General features: G+C 39.7%; 2 protein-coding genes across 2 annotated transcripts in view; one reads left to right on the top strand and one right to left on the bottom strand.

Annotated features, from left to right (window-relative positions):
* The first annotated feature begins 21 nt into the window (after nucleotides 1–21).
* On the top strand, nucleotides 22–19,755 carry tmem232 (transmembrane protein 232). Its single transcript, XM_029656330.2, is given in 14 exon segments — nucleotides 22–367; nucleotides 707–818; nucleotides 1,387–1,492; nucleotides 1,795–1,952; nucleotides 2,114–2,213; nucleotides 2,375–2,496; nucleotides 16,125–16,273; nucleotides 16,493–16,619; nucleotides 16,859–17,036; nucleotides 17,357–17,535; nucleotides 18,201–18,339; nucleotides 18,342–18,519; nucleotides 18,629–18,707; nucleotides 19,115–19,755. Coding segments are annotated over 14 exon segments (1,944 nt in total). The 5' UTR covers nucleotides 22–236; the 3' UTR covers nucleotides 19,301–19,755.
* LOC115126674 (alpha-mannosidase 2-like) overlaps nucleotides 19,079–22,680 on the bottom strand; it is a 62,698-nt gene continuing 59,096 nt past the window's right edge. The window contains exon 22 of the mRNA XM_029656321.2: nucleotides 19,079–22,371. Within this exon, the coding sequence (XP_029512181.1) occupies nucleotides 22,219–22,371 (153 nt within the window). The 3' untranslated portion in view covers nucleotides 19,079–22,218. The remainder of the gene's footprint in view (nucleotides 22,372–22,680) is intronic.

Below are 22,680 nucleotides of genomic sequence, written 5' to 3'. Positions count from 1 at the left end.
TGATCAACCGGAAGTGGTTTCGTTCTATTCCGCATCCAAATTGCATTGTGGGATATGTATTTTTTGTGCACTTATTTGACATCGCTGCCATGCGTCCATGGAAACACAGCAAACAAACGAGACAGATGTACACGAGATGAGAGTGAAATTCCATAGACGTAGGCGAGGAAAACAGGTGTCTACAAAATGATGAAAGCTGACAACGTTGTCATTTTGTATTTATAAAACTGTGCAAAATGCCTATAATTAAAGTTCCAGTTGTCCATAATTTGGGTATAATTTCCCAAACTCACAAAGAGGATTTGCAAAAAAGACTTTTCAAAAAAGCTCAGGAAATAACAATCACAACCAATTCAAAGGCTACCAGGTAAGGACTGAGTTTACTGCACTGTCCCTTTTTGATCTTAATTAAGTAATGTAGCCTATATGTGTGTAAAGGTCTGGACCTTATGGCACAGGTGGTGGTGAACTTGCCCAATAACCTCAGAGTTGCTGGTTCAAGCTCTGTCTCTGCAAAATGAGCTAGACTGGGGGAGCTCAATTTAGGCGACTGCCAGAATGATGTTTTACTGTTTCAAATCTCGATATATTTTTGTAAAATGTATATACCCATACCCCTTCGTAAAAAAAAAATGCTTAGCCTACTACTGTATGTTTGTTGTCTTCACATATGCCTACTGTATGGTAAAATGTATATATTTTACAGAAACCCATTTGAAATAACAGAGGAGTTTATCAGAAAGTACAACAATTCCCATGGCTCTGAGGAACAAGAAAAGTATAATGAGCTGGCACGACAACTACTTAGCCGAAGCAAGGTACCTGGACTTATCTAATAATAAATGCTCATATTTTAATTTTCTGTTGCAAACGATCCAGGGGTGCGTTCAGTTCGTTTAAACGTTTGTTACATTACATAACGGCTTGTACTGAACAACACATTTCACCAAAACGTTCTTCAAATTTCTTGAACAGACTTTGAAGGTACGTATTTAAAGAGCAGCGGCCATGCTGACAGCGTTCCCCAACCCTCCCCCTTTCCCGTTTAATTGGACGTACCATAATGTTTTTCGTACTGAACGCAGCCCAGGTGTCAATGTCCCGCATTCATTTCTCAACCATTTTCCGTGACAGTTCACAGAATTCCCAGCAGATGGTGACAAAATCAAATATGTGGCTATTTAACTGGACACTACGGTTGGGGACAATCCCATTTAAATTCCAGTCAATTCAGGAAGTACATTGAAATTCCAATTCTCTTCTTGCGTTTCAATTAGGAAAATTTGGCATAGGAATTTGGTTTACTTTTTGAATTGACTGGAATTGAAATGGAATTGACCCCAACCCTGCTGTACACCTCACGGTAATCATATTTTTCCTCAACAGCGCAGAGCTGGACTGAAATGCATGGGTGAGGGCTACCACGTTCAGCTTCCTCTGGCATGGGCAGAGCTGCTGTTGCTTGGTTTGTGCCGTGGTAAAATTCAAAATGGTAGGTTATTATTGAGAGACCTAATGTGCATAGAGTGCACTTTTCAATAACTGTACTGTAATGATTGGGCCGGGCCCTGATTTATTCCCTGACCATTTGACCTGACCATTAAAAACCCAGGGCCCAATAGATTACTATAACTATGTAATTCGAGCCTAGAGGATTTCCTGGTCAGGTCACATGGTCAGGAAAGATTTAGGGCCTTGGTAATTATAATGATTATGTATAGTATGTTAATGCCATAGCTGTTAACACATACTGTTTTTGTTTAAATCAAGACAAACATTGTGTTACCTCTTTAGATTCCCTGGATTCCCTTCTGATGTCACTGGACCATGCTCCAGTGCATGCAGAACAGATTCCCGCCCTCTTTTACCTTGGAGAGTCAGTCTTGTACTGGGTCTGTACTGATACGTCCCAGAAGCCCAATTTGTACACCTGCGAAGTGAAGATACTGAAGGTAGAGTGGACAGATCTAGGTTTCTTTTAAGTACGTGTCACTGTGTGGGAAAAAATACCTTATGTAACAAGTTTACAGAACAGCCATACTCCTAAAACAGGGTAAGAACTTGAATTGTATTATATTTAGTTCACCTTTGCAACTTTATTGTGCTCTTTTAGCTGGGATATTTGGTCTTCTTGAGACTATTTCTCTTTCACATCTCTGGAAACCTGAGTGGATACCAAAGAAGCAAATCCCATCTTCACGTTTTTTTAAAAGGTAGAGTACTAGATGGATAAATAGTGATTCATTCTACTTTTGCATAGCAATATCCTGTAATAGTGTAATTATTGTGTGTGTTCCCATGCAGGTTCTACTAATTGATGTGAACTGTGTTGTTGAAAAACACAACTAATGGCTGTAAACTGTTTCCCTTTTAGCTCTGTCTCAGTGTGAGCCATGCTACCAACCGTATCCAAACATCTTGCTCTCAGTGCACTTCATGTTACGTTCAGGGGAGATCATTTGTGGACTGGAACCTTTTGAAGATGATTCAGCATCAGTAAGAGTTACATACAAATTCTAACAAATCTCCTAAAATATTTATTTTGGTCCTGATTGAACATTTGTTAAGAGCGCTGCCCATAGTATATACCCGTAATCAAGTAAAAGTACTTTAAAGTACTACTTAGGTCGTTGTATCTGTACTTTACTTTACTATTTATATTTTTGGACAAGTTATACTTTTACTTCACTACATTCCGAAAGAAAATCATGCACTTTTTACTCCATACATTTTCCCTGACATCCAAAAGTACTCGTTACATTTTGAATGCTTAGCAGTACTGAAAAATGGTCCAATTCACACACTTCTCAAGAGAACATCCCTGGTCATACCTACTGCCTCTGATCTCACTAAACAGACGTGCTTAGTTTATAAATGATGTCTGAGTGTTTGAGTGTGCTCCTGGCTATCCGTAAATCTAAAATAAAAAACAAGAAAATGGTTCCGTCTAGTTTGCTTAATATAAGGAATTTGAAATTAATTATACTTTACTTTTGATACTGAAGTACATTTTAGCAATTACATTTAAGATGATATAGCTTTAGACTTTTACTCAAGTAGTATTTTACTGGGTGACTCACTTTTACCTGCATAGAAAATGACTAATGTATCTTAACTTTTACTCAAGTATGACAATTGGGTACTTTTTCTACCAGTGCTGCTGGTAGAAAAAGTTGCTTTGGATAATACTCTTCTAAGTGGCATATATTCATTTAAATCCAGTCTATCCCAAAAATGAATTTGGTTTAATATTAGTGTAAGATTAACATTGGAAAGTGTATTCACGTTCACTCAAATGCATGTCAATATGTGTAATTTTGCACTGTGTCATAACACAACATGACTTATCTAGGTGTACTAATTAAGCGATAATGCCCTCGAAACCGGTATTTGGAAGAAATATTGGCACGGGTGTTGTTAGTCCCGAGACAAAGTCGAGTGCTGGCAAACTGTGCCAATATATCCTCCAAACACCGGCTTCGAGGGCATTATCACTTTTATACAACGGGTTACCAACATATTCAAATAATGATTGAAATATTTTCATTAAAAAATGTATTTTGATTAATTTAATCATACTATTTAATCCTTTCAGGAGATATAGTCCCGACACAAATCTATGGTTGCTACCCAAGCCGGCTGGTCGTTCGTTCTATTGGTTTGGTTGCCAGAAACGCGACCCAGTCGTTAAGTCTTTTTGTTCTGTATCCAGATGTTCCATTGCCATACTGGCTGGCAACCTTCTTATCCCTTGCTTGCTAGCTAGTCAACTGCAGATAACTTACAGTCACGTCAAACAGTGCAGCCAGAATAACAGCTAAGTAGCTGCATTTGCATTTGTTTAAGCTGTTTACTAGTGACATTTATTTGGATACACCCACAGGCCTGCCAACTTTTGAATAAAGCTCGGAGTGAGATTTGCTATGTGAATTTCATTGCCCCCTGGCACAACTGCTAGACGGGGGACTGGGGGGGTCCTCCTCCAGGAAAATGTTACTTTTTTCAAGATAATGCAATGCTATGTATTTTCACATGGGTACGACCTATGACCAGGTTGGAAAATTAAAAACCACAGTTCAGGTGAAAAAAAAGAAAAAGAAGGGAAGCGCTGCTAAGGTTCACAATAGTAGGTTTTTGTAGACAGAAGCTGCTAAGGTTCACAATAGTAGGTTTTTGTAGACAGAAGCTGCTAAGGTACACAATAGTAGGTTTTTGTAGACAGAAGGTGCTAAGGTTCACAATAGTAGGTTTTTGTAGACAGAAGCTGCTAAGGTTCACAATAGTAGGTTTTTGTAGACAGAAGGTGCTAAGGTTCACAATAGTAGGTTTTTGTAGACAGAAGCTGCTAAGGTACACAATAGTAGGTTTTTGTAGACAGAAGCTACTAAGGTTCACAATATTAGGTTTTTGTAGACAGAAGCTGCTAAGGTACACAATAGTAGGTTTTTGTAGACAGAAGGTGCTAAGGTTCACAATAGTAGGTTTTTGTAGACAGAAGCTGCTAAGGTACACAATAGTAGGTTTTTGTAGAGACAGAAGCTACTAAGGTTCACAATAGTAGGTTTTTGTAGACAGAAGCTGCTAAGGTACACAATAGTAGGTTTTTGTAGACAGAAGGTGCTAAGGTTCACAATAGTAGGTTTTTGTAGACAGAAGCTGCTAAGGTACACAATAGTAGGTTTTTGTAGACAGAAGCTACTAAGGTTCACAATAGTAGGTTTTTGTAGACAGAAGCTGCTAAGGTACACAATAGTAGGTTTTTGTAGACAGAAGGTGCTAAGGTTCACAATAGTAGGGTTTTGTAGACAGAATCTGCTAAGGTTCACAATAGTAGGTTTTTGTAGACAGAAGCTACTAAGGTTCACAATAGTAGGTTTTTGTAGACAGAAGCTGCTAAGGTACACAATAGTAGGTTTTGGTAGACAGAAGGTGCTAAGGTTCACAATAGTAGGTTTTGGTAGACAGAAGCTGCTAAGGTACACAATAGTAGGTTTTTGTAGACAGAAGCTACTAAGGTTCACAATAGTAGGTTTTTGTAGACAGAAGGTGCTAAGGTTCACAATAGTAGGTTTTTGTAGACAGAAGCTGCTAAGGTACACAATAGTAGGTTTTTGTAGACAGAAGGTGCTAAGGTTCACAATAGTAGGTTCTGGTAGACAGAAGGTGCTATGGTTCACAATAGTAGGTTTTTGTAGACAGAAGCTGCTAAGGTACACAATAGTAGGTTTTTGTAGACAGAAGGTGCTAAGGTTCACAATAGTAGGTTTTTGTAGACAGAAACTGCTACGGTTCACAATAGTAGGTTTTTGTAGACAGAAGCTGCTAAGGTACACAATAGTAGGTTTTTGTAGACAGAAGGTGCTAAGGTACACAATAGTAGGTTTTTGTAGACAGAAGCTACTAAGGTTCACAATAGTAGGTTTTTGTAGACAGAAGGTGCTCTTTGGTAAAAGGTGTAAATTGGTCATCAAAAGAAAAGGAGCACCAAGGCACTCTTCATATAATTAATTAAAATGCCTTTATTTGTATGGCATGTTCAATGGAAACAAAGTTTAAAAACTCTGATGCGTTTCGGCTGCATGGCCTTCTTCGGGGAGTACAAAGACATGATAATACAATGTCCTCTTTTGAACAGCTTTTTCCAATCAACCCTGATTTGAAGAGGTAGTGGTTACAGAATTCACTGGACAACCCTAGTAAACAATACTATACACATACATTTAAAAAAACAGTTGAATACTGTAGATATGTTATCAAAAATGCTAATCGAGGCTTAAAGCATCAGAACACCTAGAAAGGTAGTTCTAACCTTGAACATGACTGGGCAAAGTGTTAAGAATAGGAGAGCCATCTATTTTATAGTACACTAGCAAACAGACCACAGCAGTCTAAACATAGCTGAGGGTAGTTGAGCAATATGTCCACTAAATGACAACAAAGGGACCTCTCACGACCCTACAGGAAAGGTGAGAAATCCATATCTTCATTTAAACCAGGGTACTTAGTGGCCAGTCGTTTGTAAATTCCAAAAACTTTCCCTTTGGTTTAGCTGTTTCAGACGGTCCCCTTTTCTAATAGAGGCCGGAATATGATCAATACCCATAGCTTGTAGGGAGGCAGGGTTGCCATGGTGTAAGGACTTGTAGTGTCTTGCCATGGGGTAGTCTTCATTGCCTACCCGAATGGCGTACTTGTGTTCCGCTAAGCGGTCTTAAAGGCTTCTCTTTGTCCGTCCAATGTAGAACACCTTGCACTGTGGACATTCCAATCTGTAGATGACATGAGTGGTTTTGCAGTTAATGAAATGCTTGATGTAATACTCCATTTTGGAAGCTGTGTCAACAAAATACTTCTTCTGTGCAATATTTCTGCAATGGTTGCACTGGTTACATTTAAAAGAGCCCTTGGGTTTGTGGTTTAGCCAAGTTGTTTGAGAGTCACCAGGAAGATAACTGTGGACTAATTTGTAATTTAGGGTAAGACATATCTTATAGCTTATGACTGGTGGCTCAGGAAATACTTGGCATAGTAGCGTATCACTTTGGATGATTCCACAATTCTTTTTAATCATTATTTTCATGTTCTCTACTTCAGTTCTGTATTTTGTAATAAAGTACACTCTCTCTGGTACATCACAGTGTGCTTCGCAACAAGTTCCCCCTGTCAAGTCGTCCGGCCCTTATACATGCATCTTTCAGGACCTGAGCACTGTAACCGAGATTCAAGAAGCAATTTTCTAATTCAGCAATTTGACACTGTAGTCTATTCCCTGATCTTTGGAATTGGCCATATGGAATGTTCTCTTTTAGCCTTTTGGGGTGAAAGCTGTCTGCCCTCAGAATGGTATTCCCATCTGTAGGCTTCCTAAAGATTGATGTGTGCAAACAACCTTTGTCATTTTTACTGATGTCAAGGTCCAAAAAAGGAATGTCTTCCTTGCTGTACTCCATAGTTAATTTGATGTTGGGGTTAATGAATGTCTTCCTTGCTGTACTCCATAGTTAATTTGATGTTGGGGTTAATGAATGTCTTCCTTGCTGTACTCATTTACATTACATTTAAGTCATTTAGCAGACGCTCTTGTCCAGAGCGACTTACAAATTGGTGCATTCACCTTATGACCTCCAGTGGAACAGTAGTGCATCTAAATCTTTTCAGGGGGAGGGGGGGTGAGAGGGATTACTTTATCCTATCCTAGGTATTCCTTAAATAGGAACTCCATAGTTAATTTGATGTTGGGGTTAATGAATGTCTTCCTTGCTGTACTCCATAGTTAATTTGATGTTGGGGTTAATGAATGTCTTCCTTGCTGTACTCCATAGTTAATTTGATGTTGGGGTTAATGAATGTCTTCCTTGCTGTACTCCATAGTTAGTTTGATGTTGGGGTTAATGAATGTCTTCCTTGCTGTACTCCATAGTTAGTTTGATGTTGGGGTTAATGAATGTCTTCCTTGCTGTACTCCATAGTTAGTTTGATGTTGGGGTTAATGAATGTCTTCCTTGCTGTACTCCATAGTTAATTTGATGTTGGGGTTAATGAATGTCTTCCTTGCTGTACTCCATAGTTAATTTGATGTTGGGGTTAATGCTGTACTCCATAGTTAGTTTGATGTTGGGGTTAATGAATGTCTTCCTTGCTGTACTCCATAGTTAGTTTGATGTTGGGGTTAATGAATGTCTTCCTTGCTGTACTCCATAGTTAGTTTGATGTTGGGGTTAATGAATGTCTTCCTTGCTGTACTCCATAGTTAATTTGATGTTGGGGTTAATGAATGTCTTCCTTGCTGTACTCCATAGTTAATTTGATGTTGGGGTTAATGAATGTCTTCCTTGCTGTACTCCATAGTTAATTTGATGTTGGGGTTAATGAATGTCTTCCTTGCTGTACTCCATAGTTAATTTGATGTTGGGGTTAATGAATGTCTTCCTTGCTGTACTCCATAGTTAATTTGATGTTGGGGTTAATGAATGTCTTCCTTGCTGTACTCCATAGTTAATTTGATGTTGGGGTTAATGAATGTCTTCCTTGCTGTACTCCATAGTTAATTTGATGTTGGGGTTAATGAATGTCTTCCTTGCTGTACTCCATAGTTAATTTGATGTTGGGGTTAATGAATGTCTTCCTTGCTGTACTCCATAGTTAATTTGATGTTGGGGTTAATGAATGTCTTCCTTGCTGTACTCCATAGTTAATTTGATGTTGGGGTTAATGAATGTCTTCCTTGCTTACTCCATAGTTAATTTGATGTTGGGGTTAATGAATGTCTTCCTTGCTGTACTCCATAGTTAATTTGATGTTGGGGTTAATGAATGTCTTCCTTGCTGTACTCCATAGTTAATTTGATGTTGGGGTTAATGAATGTCTTCCTTGCTGTACTCCATAGTTAATTTGATGTTGGGGTTAATGAATGTCTTCCTTGCTGTACTCCATAGTTAATTTGATGTTGGGGTTAATGAATGTCTTCCTTGCTGTACTCCATAGTTAATTTGATGTTGGGGTTAATGAATGTCTTCCTTGCTGTACTCCATAGTTAATTTGATGTTGGGGTTAATGAATGTCTTCCTTGCTGTACTCCATAGTTAATTTGATGTTGGGGTTAATGAATGTCTTCCTTGCTGTACTCCATAGTTAATTTGATGTTGGGGTTAATGAATGTCTTCCTTGCTGTACTCTATAGTTAATTTGATGTTGGGGTTAATGAATGTCTTCCTTGCTGTACTCCATAGTTAATTTGATGTTGGGGTTAATGAATGTCTTCCTTGCTGTACTCCATAGTTAATTTGATGTTGGGGTTAATGAATGTCTTCCTTGCTGTACTCCATAGTTAATTTGATGTTGGGGTTAATGAATGTCTTCCTTGCTGTACTCCATAGTTAATTTGATGTTGGGGTTAATGAATGTCTTCCTTGCTGTACTCCATAGTTAATTTGATGTTGGGGTTAATGAATGTCTTCCTTGCTGTACTCCATAGTTAATTTGATGTTGGGGTTAATGAATGTCTTCCTTGCTGTACTCCATAGTTAATTTGATGTTGGGGTTAATGAATGTCTTCCTTGCTGTACTCCATAGTTAATTTGATGTTGGGGTTAATGAATGTCTTCCTTGCTGTACTCCATAGTTAATTTGATGTTGGGGTTAATGAATGTCTTCCTTGCTGTACTCCATAGTTAATTTGATGTTGGGGTTAATGAATGTCTTCCTTGCTGTACTCCATAGTTAATTTGATGTTGGGGTTAATGAATGTCTTCCTTGCTGTACTCCATAGTTAATTTGATGTTGGGGTTAATGAATGTCTTCCTTGCTGTACTCCATAGTTAATTTGATGTTGGGGTTAATGAATGTCTTCCTTGCTGTACTCCATAGTTAATTTGATGTTGGGGTTAATGAATGTCTTCCTTGCTGTACTCCATAGTTAGTTTGATGTTGGGGTTAATGAATGTCTTCCTTGCTGTACTCCATAGTTAGTTTGATGTTGGGGTTAATGAATGTCTTCCTTGCTGTACTCCATAGTTAATTTGATGTTGGGGTTAATGAATGTCTTCCTTGCTGTACTCCATAGTTAATTTGATGTTGGGGTTAATGAATGTCTTCCTTGCTGTACTCCATAGTTAATTTGATGTTGGGGTTAATGAATGTCTTCCTTGCTGTACTCCATAGTTAGTTTGATGTTGGGGTTAATGAATGTCTTCCTTGCTGTACTCCATAGTTAGTTTGATGTTGGGGTTAATGAATGTCTTCCTTGCTGTACTCCATAGTTAGTTTGATGTTGGGGTTAATGAATGTCTTCCTTGCTGTACTCCATAGTTAATTTGATGTTGGGGTTAATGAATGTCTTCCTTGCTGTACTCCATAGTTAATTTGATGTTGGGGTTAATGAATGTCTTCCTTGCTGTACTCCATAGTTAATTTGATGTTGGGGTTAATGAATGTCTTCCTTGCTGTACTCCATAGTTAATTTGATGTTGGGGTTAATGAATGTTTGATAGTTAATTTGATGTTGGGGTTAATGAATGTCTTCCTTGCTGTACTCCATAGTTAATTTGATGTTGGGGTTAATGAATGTCTTCCTTGCTGTACTCCATAGTTAATTTGATGTTGGGGTTAATGAATGTCTTCCTTGCTGTACTCCATAGTTAATTTGATGTTGGGGTTAATGAATGTCTTCCTTGCTGTACTCCATAGTTAATTTGATGTTGGGGTTAATGAATGTCTTCCTTGCTGTACTCCATAGTTAATTTGATGTTGGGGTTAATGAATGTCTTCCTTGCTGTACTCCATAGTTAATTTGATGTTGGGGTTAATGAATGTCTTCCTTGCTGTACTCCATAGTTAGTTTGATGTTGGGGTTTAATGCTGTTAAGGTATTGGTGGAAGGAAATAAGTTCATCTTCTGAGCCAGACCAGAACAGGCAAATATCAATATAGCGTCCCAAACATATAATCTGGTCAAATAACCGTTTTTTTAGAAGGATCCAAAATGAAGTCATTTTTACCATTTACATAAGTACAAACCAGCGTAGGAAGGGCTGTATAGCAAGCTTCCATGGCACATCCTCTGACTTGTTTAACAATATGGTCCTGAAAGACAGATGTTATTATTAAGAGTCCATTCAGTCCGTGAAACAAAGAATTCTGTGGGAGGCATCTCAGTTTCAGGCCAGGTACTCAATGGTACATAGCTGCCAATTCTTGTCTGTGTTTAATGGTGGTGTATAGGGACTCCACCTCCATGGCGACTAAAAATGAAGCTGTACCTATATTGTTCAATTCCTTAATGTTGTTCAATACATCTGTGGTGTCTTGAAGATAGGCTGGGAGTGACGTCAGATGAGGCTTAATAAAGTAATCAATGAACTTGGAGATGGGTTCTGTCAGACTTTCATCACCACTAATCACTGCTCTAAGATTCTTGTGGACCTTTGGAAGAAGATAATACTTTTTTTAAACTCATTGTCTGAAATGTAGCTATTCTCCTTAGCGTCTGTGAGGATCCCTTTCAATTCAGCTTTGAGATCCTCTGTAGGGTTGGAGGTGGGTAGAATTCATCATTGTCTTATTGATGGTAGACTTCTGTCACATATGTCTTTACTCCACACTACGGTAGCGCCACCTTTTGTCTGCTTTTTTAACCACAATCTGTCCATTTTTGGACAATGATTCAACTGCATCCCCCTCTGTCTTAGAAAAGTTATGTCGTGTTTGGTTAGAGTAAATTTGACCTTTTAAACAGATTCTCCACATCAAAATGCACCTTCTTGGCATATGTATTTAGTGTGGTATTCTGGACAATGGGACAAAAGGTGAACTTGGGCTTGAAAGGTGTTTTTGAGGGCACAGAAACTGCCTGACCTGAAACACCGGTGTCTGTAGTTGGAGAAATGTTTTGCTTGTACCAGGCCTTCAGATGGAGAAACAAAATAGGTCAATCTTTGTATTGAATTCATTAGTTGAGTACGTGGCTGCAAAGGACAGTCCTTTAGACAAGACCCTTACACAACCAGCATAAAGGGGTTCTCCAGAAATGTTGATCACAGCCTTGTTCTGGTCCTGCTTTGTGTGGTTGGATAGTCTTGATTTCTTCCTCCGTGTTGGCCTCTTCCGCGTCCTCTCCCTCTCTTGTTGGGGAACCTGCGTGGCTCCTCTTCCTGGTCTAAAAAATATTGGGAGGAGCCAGCCTCTGAGCGTCTGGGGTGATCCTCATCATTGCTGCTCGTAAATTTGATCTAGGCTTCCTCCTCTGTGGGTGTGATTCTGAATTCTTGCGGGTTGCGGATTCTCCAGGTCAATGGGATGGTATTCTTCGGCTTGCAAGCCTCCCCTTTTTCCTCCAAATATTATGATGGTCATTATGGCCAAACAGTTCTATTCAGACCAGAGGACATTTCTCCAAAAAGTACGATCTTTGTCCCCATGTGCAGTTGCAAACCGTAGTCTGGCTTTTTTTATGGCGGTGTTGGAACAGTGGCTTCTTCCTTGCTGAGCGGCCTTTCAGGTTATGTCGATATAGGACTCGTTTTACTGTGGATATAGATACTTTTGTACCTTTTTCCTTCACACAGTGCTTTGCTGTTGTTCTGGGATTGATTTGCACTTTTCACACCAAAGTATGTTAATCTCTAGGAGGCAGAACACGTATCCTTCCTGAGTAGTATGAAGGCTGCGTGGTCCCATGGTATTTATACTTGCGTACTATTGTTTGTACAGATGAACATGGTACCTTCAGGCGTTTGGAAATTGCTCCCAAGGATGAACCAGACTTGTGGAGGTCTAAAAAAGAAAAATCTGAGTTCTTGGCTGATTTCTTTTGATTTTCCCATGATGTCAAGCAAAGAGTCACTGAGTGTGAAGGTAGGCCTTGAAATACATCCACAGGTACATCCTGTATACATCCACAGGTACACCTCCAGTTGACTCAAATTATGTCAATCAGAAGCTTCTAAAGCCATGACAATGTTTTCTGGAATTTTCCAAGCTGTTTAAAGGCACAGTCAACTTAGTGTATGTAAACTTCTGACCCACTGGAATTGTGATATAATTCATTTTATGTGAAATAATCTGTCTGTAAACAGTTGTTAGAAAAATGACTTGCGCAAAGTAGATGTCCTAACCGACTTGCCAAAACTATAGTTTGTTAACAAGAAATTTGTGGAGTGGTTGAAAAACAAGTTTTAATGACTCCAACCTAATTGTATGTAAACTTCCGACTTCAAATGTAGGTGGTAAGGCCCTGCAATAGACTTGCGTCCTGTCCAGGGGGTGTACTTTACATCAAGATGCCTCTCGCTACAGAAACAGGAGATCGGCTCCTGCCCAATGAGCCATTCCGGTTCTCACAAGTCAAAGCTCTTACAATGCTACTTCCTTACTACTTATGCCTACTATATTGTTGAAGATCCTTTCCATCATCTTACTCTAAATAGACAAAATATGTGTTTATGAGTTGTGAGACCCCTACCATCTCTGCCTAGCTTGCGCACGTTACTAAAATATCAAAAATGATTTTGGATTCCTAGAGCATTTAATATCCAACGCTTATTTGTATGACTTATTCAAAACTGCAATAGTAATACAAATATCATACTTTTTCAAAGACACAAGTACGCATATCAGATATGTGATTACACTGGCAAAATTGGGAAGAAGTGGAATAATAGAATAAGTGTGGGGAGTAACGGTAGTGTTCTTGGTGACAAGCACAGTAACTACCCTCTATTTTAGCCCATTGTTAAGAATGAGAATTGTTCCACTGATCAGACTAAATCAAGTAAATAGATAATAAAATCTCCCGATGACAAGATTACATGAATCTGCCCCTACAACCTAGCCAAGGAATTGTTATATTCATTCCCCCCTCTAGAATCAACTTACACTTTTCGGTTCAAAACTGTTTTTACAAAATTATTTTCATAGTTACAAATAAGGTCACCCTACCAAACTTCCCTGCTAAAACATACTGTAGGTCAGTGGAGGCGCCTCAGAGGAGGACCATCCTCCTCAGTGAATTTCATAAAAATGGTAAAACATTAAAAAAGCTATTTAGATAAAACTATACCAAATATATTCACATATCACCAAATAATTTATTAAAACACACAGTAGCCTCAACAGCACTCTGTAGGGTAGCACCATGGAGTAGCCGGAGGACAGCTATCTTCCATCCTCCTTTTGGTACATTGACTTAAATACAAAACCTAGGAGGCTCTTGGTTCTCACCCCCTTTCATAGACTTACACAGTAATTATGACAGGTTGGAGGACGTCCTCCAACCTATCAGAGCTTTTGCAGCATGAACTGACATGTTGTCCACCTAATCAAAGGATCAGAATCTAGTACTGAAAGCATGAGCTACAGCTAGCTAGCACTGCAGTGCATAACATGTGGTGAGTAGTTGACTCAAAGAGAAAGACAATAGTTGAACAGTTTTCAACATATGAATTTATTCAAAAATGAAGGAGAAGCGAGAGAGGGCGTGAGAGTGTCATTTTTCCCTCACTTTTAGTTTCACTTACTTAGCTAGCAAATGTAGCTGGCTTGTTTAGTTACTCAACACCTGGCTAAAACAGAGGAATGCTATGTTAGCTAGGTGGCTATGACTATCCAACATATCACTGGAATTCTTCCATGTCAAGGTACGCTTTTTGTTTAATTAATTTATCGCCACCGGCACCTGCCGGTGTAACTGCTTACTGACTGTACACTGTGACCTTACTGCATGATTGTAGTGGGTTTACTAATGTATTTGTTTTATTAGCTATGTTGACTAGAATGTTACTTTAGCTAATATAGGTACAACGATGTATGCTGTGTGTAGCGGTTATGACATGGTTTGGCTTGGAAAGGTTTTTTCGCCTGGTCACATAGAGCTGATGTGTTGTTTATTGAAATCCACAAACAAAGGGAAAAGGTGAGAGGAGGAGAGTGCATAGAGGCGAGAAGGAATACAACGTGGCTGCTATGAAAGTGAACTGTGTTTATGCATGATCAGGTGGGTATTCGTTCCACCGATTCTGTTTAAAAAAAAATCTTAAACGAAACGGGGAAAATTACCAGAATTTGTCCAATAGAAACTTGTTTGCAACTTTTCGACTAATGATTACACCCTAGATAACCTAGGAGCAGGCAAGCATGTGCAAGGCGGTATTGAATTGGGTCACTGTCTGTCCATGTGTCGATGTGTCTGTCATCTCAAATTTTTCTCTCGACCTGTGTGCACCTATGTTGTAAACTTTCATTCAGGCTAGGTTGTAGCAACCTCGTGATGGGTACAGGGAACATTTGATCATGCAGTAGCCTAAACCTATCGATGTTACATTGAATTGGGTGAATGGAATATGAATGACAGTCATCAAACATGCTGTAATAGAAAATCATCATCATAAACGGCAGTGACCGCCACTGCTGTAAATCTGTCTTTGTCACAGCCTAAATGCCAATTCAAGGGGAGTAGGGACTAATGCGAGTGTGGATTAAATCAATTTTAGTACATGTTGTCAAAAGGCTGCATTCTGCAATAATAGTGACGGGAGTAACAGCAAAAAGAATGTTGTCTTTGTACATAAATGCTCCTTTTACAGTTTTATAAACTCAGCGGAGAACATTCTCGTCTGCATTCAGCTACACTCTAATTTTGAGGGGCGTTTCTTTAAAACATGCATTCAATCCCCTTGATCCCTTACATAACTAGACCAATCATATGCTTCAATGTGCCGCTGTTCACTGTGCTGTTGCAAAACAGGACGGAAGAGGTTCCGCTCGTGATGTTAAATTGCAGGCGCAGATGCTCCGATTTCAAAACGATTTGGAGCACAGTTGAAAAGTTAACGCGCTGACTATACAATTAACTAATTCGAAAAATAAAAGCAGTACTTTTCAATGCGTGAGAAGAGGGTCAAATGTGTGTGTCCATCTGCCAATGTGTGAGAGTTGGCAGATCTGCATCCACAACAATGAGTTTATGATGGGCGATTTCGCCTGGCATAGAAAATGTGCTCTCTCATCAGGACACTATTGTTCAGAGGAGCTAGCCAACAACACAGCAAACACAATCACTTCAAACTGAAGCTGCAAACTAGCTGCATTTTGTTTCGTTCACCTGTTTTCTATCGACCATTCTTTCCCTATAGCCATACAAATTATGCCAGCTGATTCATGATTTCACCTGGCTGAGAAAAGCTGCCCGCCTGTCATTCTCATCCCGACCCTTACACAGTTTATTACTATGGGACAGCTAGAGGTCGAATTTCAATACTGAAACAATGTTGCAAATGTCAGTGAGACAGAGTAAGGTTTATACAAATATCCGCTATTGAAAACCAGTTGCTAGTCTAAGAGAAACCGGAGATAATGTCAAGATGCTTTGTACAGCGGAGATCAAGTTGAGCAATTCATATAAATTGCCTGGCTGGGTTGACGAGACAGTGGATTGCGCAGTGAGATGGAACAGAGTAAATAGGCATTTCAAAGTCATAGCTTTAGCCGGTGGTAATTTGTGGAATAGACACAGGCTGGAATAAAGTTTCAACCAATAAACGTCCAAGATTAGACCCACCCATTGTATGCTGTTTGCATATCCCGTAGCTACGTCCTGATGCTTTCCATATGTGATCTGTTGTGTACTGTAGGCTCAGGCAGACTGTCAGGAGTATGACATGAACCAGGTGCTCTGGCATTGTCTTCTCAGTTGGTACTGCGTACAAAACAATGTCCGCCAGCTCTCCCAAGTGGCACAGCACCTCATCATGCTGAGAGAGGAGCTGCAGAAAGAAAACTGGTTGGTTTGGGCTGTGTGTTGTAATCTTGTTCTCTCCAGCAGTCAAACGTTTTCATTAGTGCAACATTAGTTCATACATTACTCCTGGCGTATCATTCTTCATAAATATATGAATGTTTATTTTATACCAGTATCAAGTCATAAATACTTGTGTAATCATCCAAATCAAAGTGTTTTATTGTAAATTAATACATTTTATTTAATCTTTTTTAAATCCAGGGTGGACTGTGCTTTGGGATTAATGGTTCTGGGTGAGGCTGCAAAGTCCAGCTTGTTGTGCCTTCAGATGTTGATGAGTCTCCACATCAACCCAAAGACAGAGCAGGATGGGATTATAGAAGAAAACGTAAAGCTATTAACTGCCATACATATTATGGGCTGGTTACCCAGACCAAGATTAAGCCTAGTCCTGGACTAAAAGTTATTTTAACTGGAGATTCTCCATTGAGCATGCTTTTTTTTTTAGCCCAGGTCTAGGCTAAATCTGTTTCTGGTAATGCCGGCCCATAATCCACACATTAAATTAACTTCTCTCTCTTTTCATTTCTTTCATTCGTGCTAAAAATATGTCATTCTCTTTTCCAGGAAGGTATGTCTCAGAGTGGTTGCTGGCCATGGCAGTTGGAACACATCTATACCACTGTGTTAGCAGACATATGCCAGCATAGCAGCAATGCAGAGATACAGAAAACAGCTCTGCTGGGCAGTCAAACCCCTCCAGGATATCACAATACTGATGGACTGCTTAAACTTCTGAACCACTGTAAGTCCAGGAAGTGGCATGACGGATGGAGATAGTGGAAAAACAAGCAAACAAACACTGTAACATGAGCATTGTACAAAAATAGCCACATTTGTTTTGGTTTGTGGGAGTTATAATCATCTTCAGATTTTATGCCTATATGACTTATTAGCCTAAACTTCCATTGCGTACATTACAGTTTAAAGCAAGAGTACGATCCAATGACACAGCTTGCGTTAGCCATTATCTTTACACCAAAAGTCTAAAGCAGTAATTCCCTATCCTGGTCTCCAGTTTGTCAGGGTTTTCACTGAGTTTGGTGTCATCTGTTCATTCGCTAGCTGGCGCCGAGGCCTGGCAGCTGCGCTACAGTGCTGTTCAGGCTTTGGTGTGCATATGCCGAGGGCTCAGCGGAGCTGTGTTGCAGGAGGGGCTGAGGAATGTGGCCTGGATCACTCTGCAGGAACACCTGTGCCAAGAGACTGACCAGAGAGTCGGAGATGCCGCCCGGGTTATAGAGGTGCCGAGTTGTTTTTGATATCTCTTAAGGTGCAGATCTTTTCCTAGTCCGGTCACATGGTCAGGAAAAACTCTGGGCCTTATTCCTCTCAAATGTCAACTTACTCTCAAAGAAAAGAGATGTCTTTGACTTTTCATATACAACTGCTGTGTTGTCACAACTGCTTTTCCCTTCACAAAGTATTGTTTAAAGCACAAACATCTGCTTACCAGGTTGGAGCTGAATAACATCATTAGGAAAATCCTGAAAGTCCTGAAGTTTGTCACAGTCTATATATAGTATAGAAGATTCTGAAAATGAATATCAATTACCTGTAAACTGAGAGGATTCAGTCTTAAAATCCAAACAGAATCAGCAACTTGGCTTCTTATTCACACATTTATTGTTAGCTGAAATATAATTTGCATCAGAAAAAAATTCAAACTGGTTCTTTACTTGTGATCGAAACGAAGGGAACAAAGGCAGTTTTTGGTGATTTATGGATCCAATTAAAGATTAGCATATTTTATCATTACTGTGGTTATTACCATGGCATTGTTTAATACTCTGTCCAAGTTTTTGCAAATGAAATGCATAACTACTAAATGACTTAACTTATTATTATTATTTTTTAAACATAAGTTAAGGCACTGCAATATATATGTGCTCTTTTATTTGTTTCCTAGGCTGAAATGAATGTTTCAGAGAGCAGTCTTCTCAGTGAGGGAGGGAAGCCATCATCATCTACCTCTGCTTCTAGCGTACCCGCTAGTCTACCTGGCCAACTGATCACCTGGAGGTTAGCATGTACCCTCTCACAGCTCTACCTTCCCCCACGCCTCTCCAGCTCACCCCCCACACCAAGGCCAAGAAGGAACCACCACCTCCCTCCAACAGGCCTAGGCTGGAAGCCTGTTCTCCACTGCCTAAAGAAACACTCCCTGGCCCTGCCAGTAAGACGCAGCATCCAACCAGACATCCAGAGGAATATCACAGTGCCCCGGGGTACAGGAAACAGATTTAGTCTAAATTGTTGTTATGACTACAATACTTGATGTAACTATGGAAAAGAAGTGAAATGTAATTGAACATGATGTTATTACATTTATCCTAGAAAAAGTAAGAAACATCAAACTTACATGGACTTCAATGCACGTACAGATGTTGACTTGATGAGAGTTGTGGAGGACCAGGTGAGAGCATTACATTAAGGCATACATAAAAAGTGATTCACGCAAGGTATTACAAACCTGATACATGCAGATTACAATTATGAATGTCAATTTTGTATTGATAATGTCCCTTGCATAAATAGAGATGTGCCAAAAACAAATCATAGAGTGTAATTAGAAATGAATGTCCTTTTCCAGTGTGTGTGATGTGTTCCTTATGGTGGCATTGTGCCTGGGGATATACTGTACCCTGATTGCTTTTTGAGGATGTTCTCTTGCTAAAAGCGTATTAGCCAACCCTTACTGTGCATGGTTTAGTGTATTAGCAGTGATAACTTAATCAAAGTCATTGTAATTTCTGATGATGGTTGAAAATAACTATGGTTGGGACGGAAATTCAAGTCAATTGTATTTTCATTTCACTACAGTGGCAAAAAGAACTACAGATCAAAATGGCAGAGGAGGAAGATGCTGAACAAAATGAATTAGAGAAAGTACAAAAGGAAAAAGAGGAACAATTCAAAGAGATTATGAGGAGGCGGGTGGAGAAAGTCAAGAAGGACACCAAACCATATGAGCTGCCTGAATATCAACAAACGGGAGGTCAAATCTGAATCTGAAAGAGACATACATGACTTGTGCTATGCTCTTTGTTATAATACTGATCCAAAAACATTTTTACCATGGTGATTGCATCTAGCATTATTTTGGAGGGAATAGTGTCTTACAACAAGTGCAAATTGTTTTATGCACTTTATTTCATTTAATTGGCCAAGGTAACTTGGGTTTCATCCTTTTTTAATCTCACATTATATTTACAGAAAGATAGAAAAAAAATGGACAAAATGTGACTCTTAGCGAGCAACATTGGTAGACATTTGTGTGAACATTCCAAGTGAACTCGCAGTGCAGTTTCCCTTTACCTGCAAGTGATTGAATGGAACCAAACATCCGACTTGTGTGCTCTACCAAGAGGAGCTTCACAAAACGACAGTAGAGGTGGCGTAAGTGAGGACGTTGCACATCTCTGTTGAAGCAGTAGATATACTGCACTGAGGTTATCATAAGATGTGATTTAAAAAAATAAACAAATGTGATAGCTGTGTAAAGCAACAAAAAATGTTTTATCACTCACCACAGTACATATACAGTGGGGAGAACAAGTATTTGATACACTGCCAATTTTGCAGGTTTTCCTACTTACAAAGCATGTAGAGGTCTGTAATTGTTATCATAGGTACACTTCAACTGTGAGAGACGGAATCTAAAACAAAAATCCAGAAAATCACATTGTATGATTTTTAAGTAAATAATTTGCATTTTATTGCATGACATAAGTATTTAATCACCTACCAACCAGTAAGAGTTCCGGCTCTCACAGACCTGTTAGTTTTTCTTTAAGAAGCCCTCCTGTTCTCCACTCATTACCTGTATTAACTGCACCTGTTTGAACTCGTTACCTGTATAAAAGACACCTGTCCACACGCTCAATCAAACAGACTCCAACCTCTCCACAATGCCCAAGACCAGAGAGCTGTGTAAGGACATCAAGAATAAATTGTAGACCTGCACAAGGCTGGGATGGGCTACAGGACAATAGGCAAGCAGCTTGGTGAGAAGGCAACAACTGTTGCTGCAATTATTAGAAAATGGAAGAAGTTCAAGATGACAGTCAATCACCCTCAGTCTGGGGCTCCATGCAAGATCTCACCTCGTGGGGCATCAATGATCATGAGGAAGGTGAGGGATCAGCCCAGAACTACACAGCAGGACCTGGTCAATGACCTGAAGAGAGCTGGGACCACAGTCTCAAAGAAAACCATTAGTAACACAATACGCCGTCATGGATTAAAATCCTGCAGCGCACGCAAGGTCCCCCTGCTCAAGCCAGTGCATGTCCAGGCCTGTCTGAAGTTTGCCAATGACCATCTGGATGATCCAGAGGAGGAATGGGAGAAGGTCATGTGGTCTGATGAGACAAAAATAGAGCCTTTTGGTCTAAACTCCACTCACCGTGTTTGGAGGAAGAAAAAGGATGAGTACAACCCCAAGAATACCATCCCAACCGTGAAGCATGGAGGTGGAAACATCATTCTTTGGGGATGCTTTTCTGCAAAGGGCACAGGACGACTGCACCGTATTGAGGGGAGGATGGATGGGGCCATGTATCGCGAGATCTTGGCCAACAACCTCCTTCCCTCAGTAAGAGCATTGAAGATGGGTCGTGGCTGGGTCATCCAGCATGACAACGACCCGAAACACACAGCCAGGGCAACTAAGGAGTGGCTCTGTAAGAAGCATCTCAAGGTCCTGGAGTGGCCTAGCCAGTCTCCAGACCTGAACCCAATAGAAAATCTTTGGAGGGAGCTGAAAGTCTGTATTGCCCAGCGACAGCCCCGAAACCTGAAGGATCTGTATGGAGGAGTGGGCCAAAATCCCTGGTGCAGTGTGTGCAAAGCTGGTCAAGAACTACAGGAAACGTATGATCTCTGTAATTGCAAACAAACGTTTCTGTACCAAATATTAAGTTCTGCTTTTCTGATGTATCAAATACTTATGTCATGCAATAAAATGCAAATTAATTACTTAAAAATCATACAATGTGATTTTCTGGATTTTTGTTTTAGATTCGGTCTCTCACAGTTGAAGTGTACCTATGATAAAAAAATTACAGACCTCTACATGCTTTGTAAGTAGGAAAACCTGCAAAATCGGCAATGTATCAAATACTTGTTCTCCCCACTGTATGAAGGTCACAATAACAGACCCATATCAATTAATGTAATACCACATGTCAATCTTGTGACATCAACTATGAAATGCATTCATTTTGCATCGATAGCAAATTGTAAGTGACAAATTTCTCCCAAGACCAACATACAAAGATATGTACATAAGGCTCATTATAAAACTGTGAAATAAGGCACATTTCTTGCTCTTTGGAACGAACAACAAAACAAGATCTCACTTGCAATTAACAATTTATCACATATTGACCGCTAAAAAAATATTGAATTAATATTTAGAATCAGTTGGCCTTCAAATCTTTTTTCAGGCACGCCAAGGACATGAAGCAATATTCACTATGATTGAAGCCATACCTCGGTATAAAGAAAACAAAGAATCACATTGTACAAAATCATAGCTGTGGAAAAAGGAAATCTGAACATGTGGTCTTCCCAATAGAGTGAGTTCATGTGAAATTGCAACACAAATGTTCCCAACACATACAGAACCTGAGACTGCAGCATAACTAGGTATACTGGACTCAAACAATATCATATTGCACTTGTAGAATTAAGCTTAAGCAAGTTCCATTTACTTCTCCTCCTGCCTCTCTTTCCTTCTCCACCTCTCTCCTTCCTTCTCGTCCTCCCTCTCTTCTTCCTCTTTCCCTCCTTCTGTCTGTTCCAAGGATGTCCTATGCATTTCAGGCTTCTGCATAGCCTCGCTGACTATGTTTTTTCGGCACAGGAACAGAGGCCGGATGTTGGGCATGTTCCGTGGCGATCACCGACTCTCTGGCCAGCGCTCATGTCAGCTGCACACGGTATGTGCTGATCTCCATTGGCTTAAGGCTGATTTCCTCTTGGTTCGGCCCTTTCTCAGGCGTGTGCATCAGAGTAAGAGACGCAGGGGTGATGCTCTGGAATTTCAGTTCAGAAAACAGCTTCTCCATGCGGATCTGTGAGAAAACCAATCCAAAACATGAACAATGGCATTATACCCGCATGTTTGAATAGGAAAACCCATTATGAAAGGCGTTGATGGATAGGTTCAATAAAAAAAATTGACACCGATGATCACAATGAAATACCCTTTCCTTTTAGAAGCTATTAATATAAATGGACACTTAACAGGCTTATTAAATATATTAAGATTAAGTGCCTGGGTCAACAGAGATTTCACCATCCACTCTGGCCATTTTCTAATGAACACACTCTTGGTCATAACAGCCTTGATTTTCCTCTTGGAGAGAGATAAGTATTCACTT

Source organism: Oncorhynchus nerka, linkage group LG4, assembly GCF_034236695.1.
Source record: "Oncorhynchus nerka isolate Pitt River linkage group LG4, Oner_Uvic_2.0, whole genome shotgun sequence".
In the NCBI taxonomy this organism is placed as follows: Eukaryota; Metazoa; Chordata; class Actinopteri; order Salmoniformes; family Salmonidae; genus Oncorhynchus; species Oncorhynchus nerka.
Note: the sequence above shows the minus strand (reverse complement) of the source record. Positions and strands in the feature narration are given on the sequence as shown.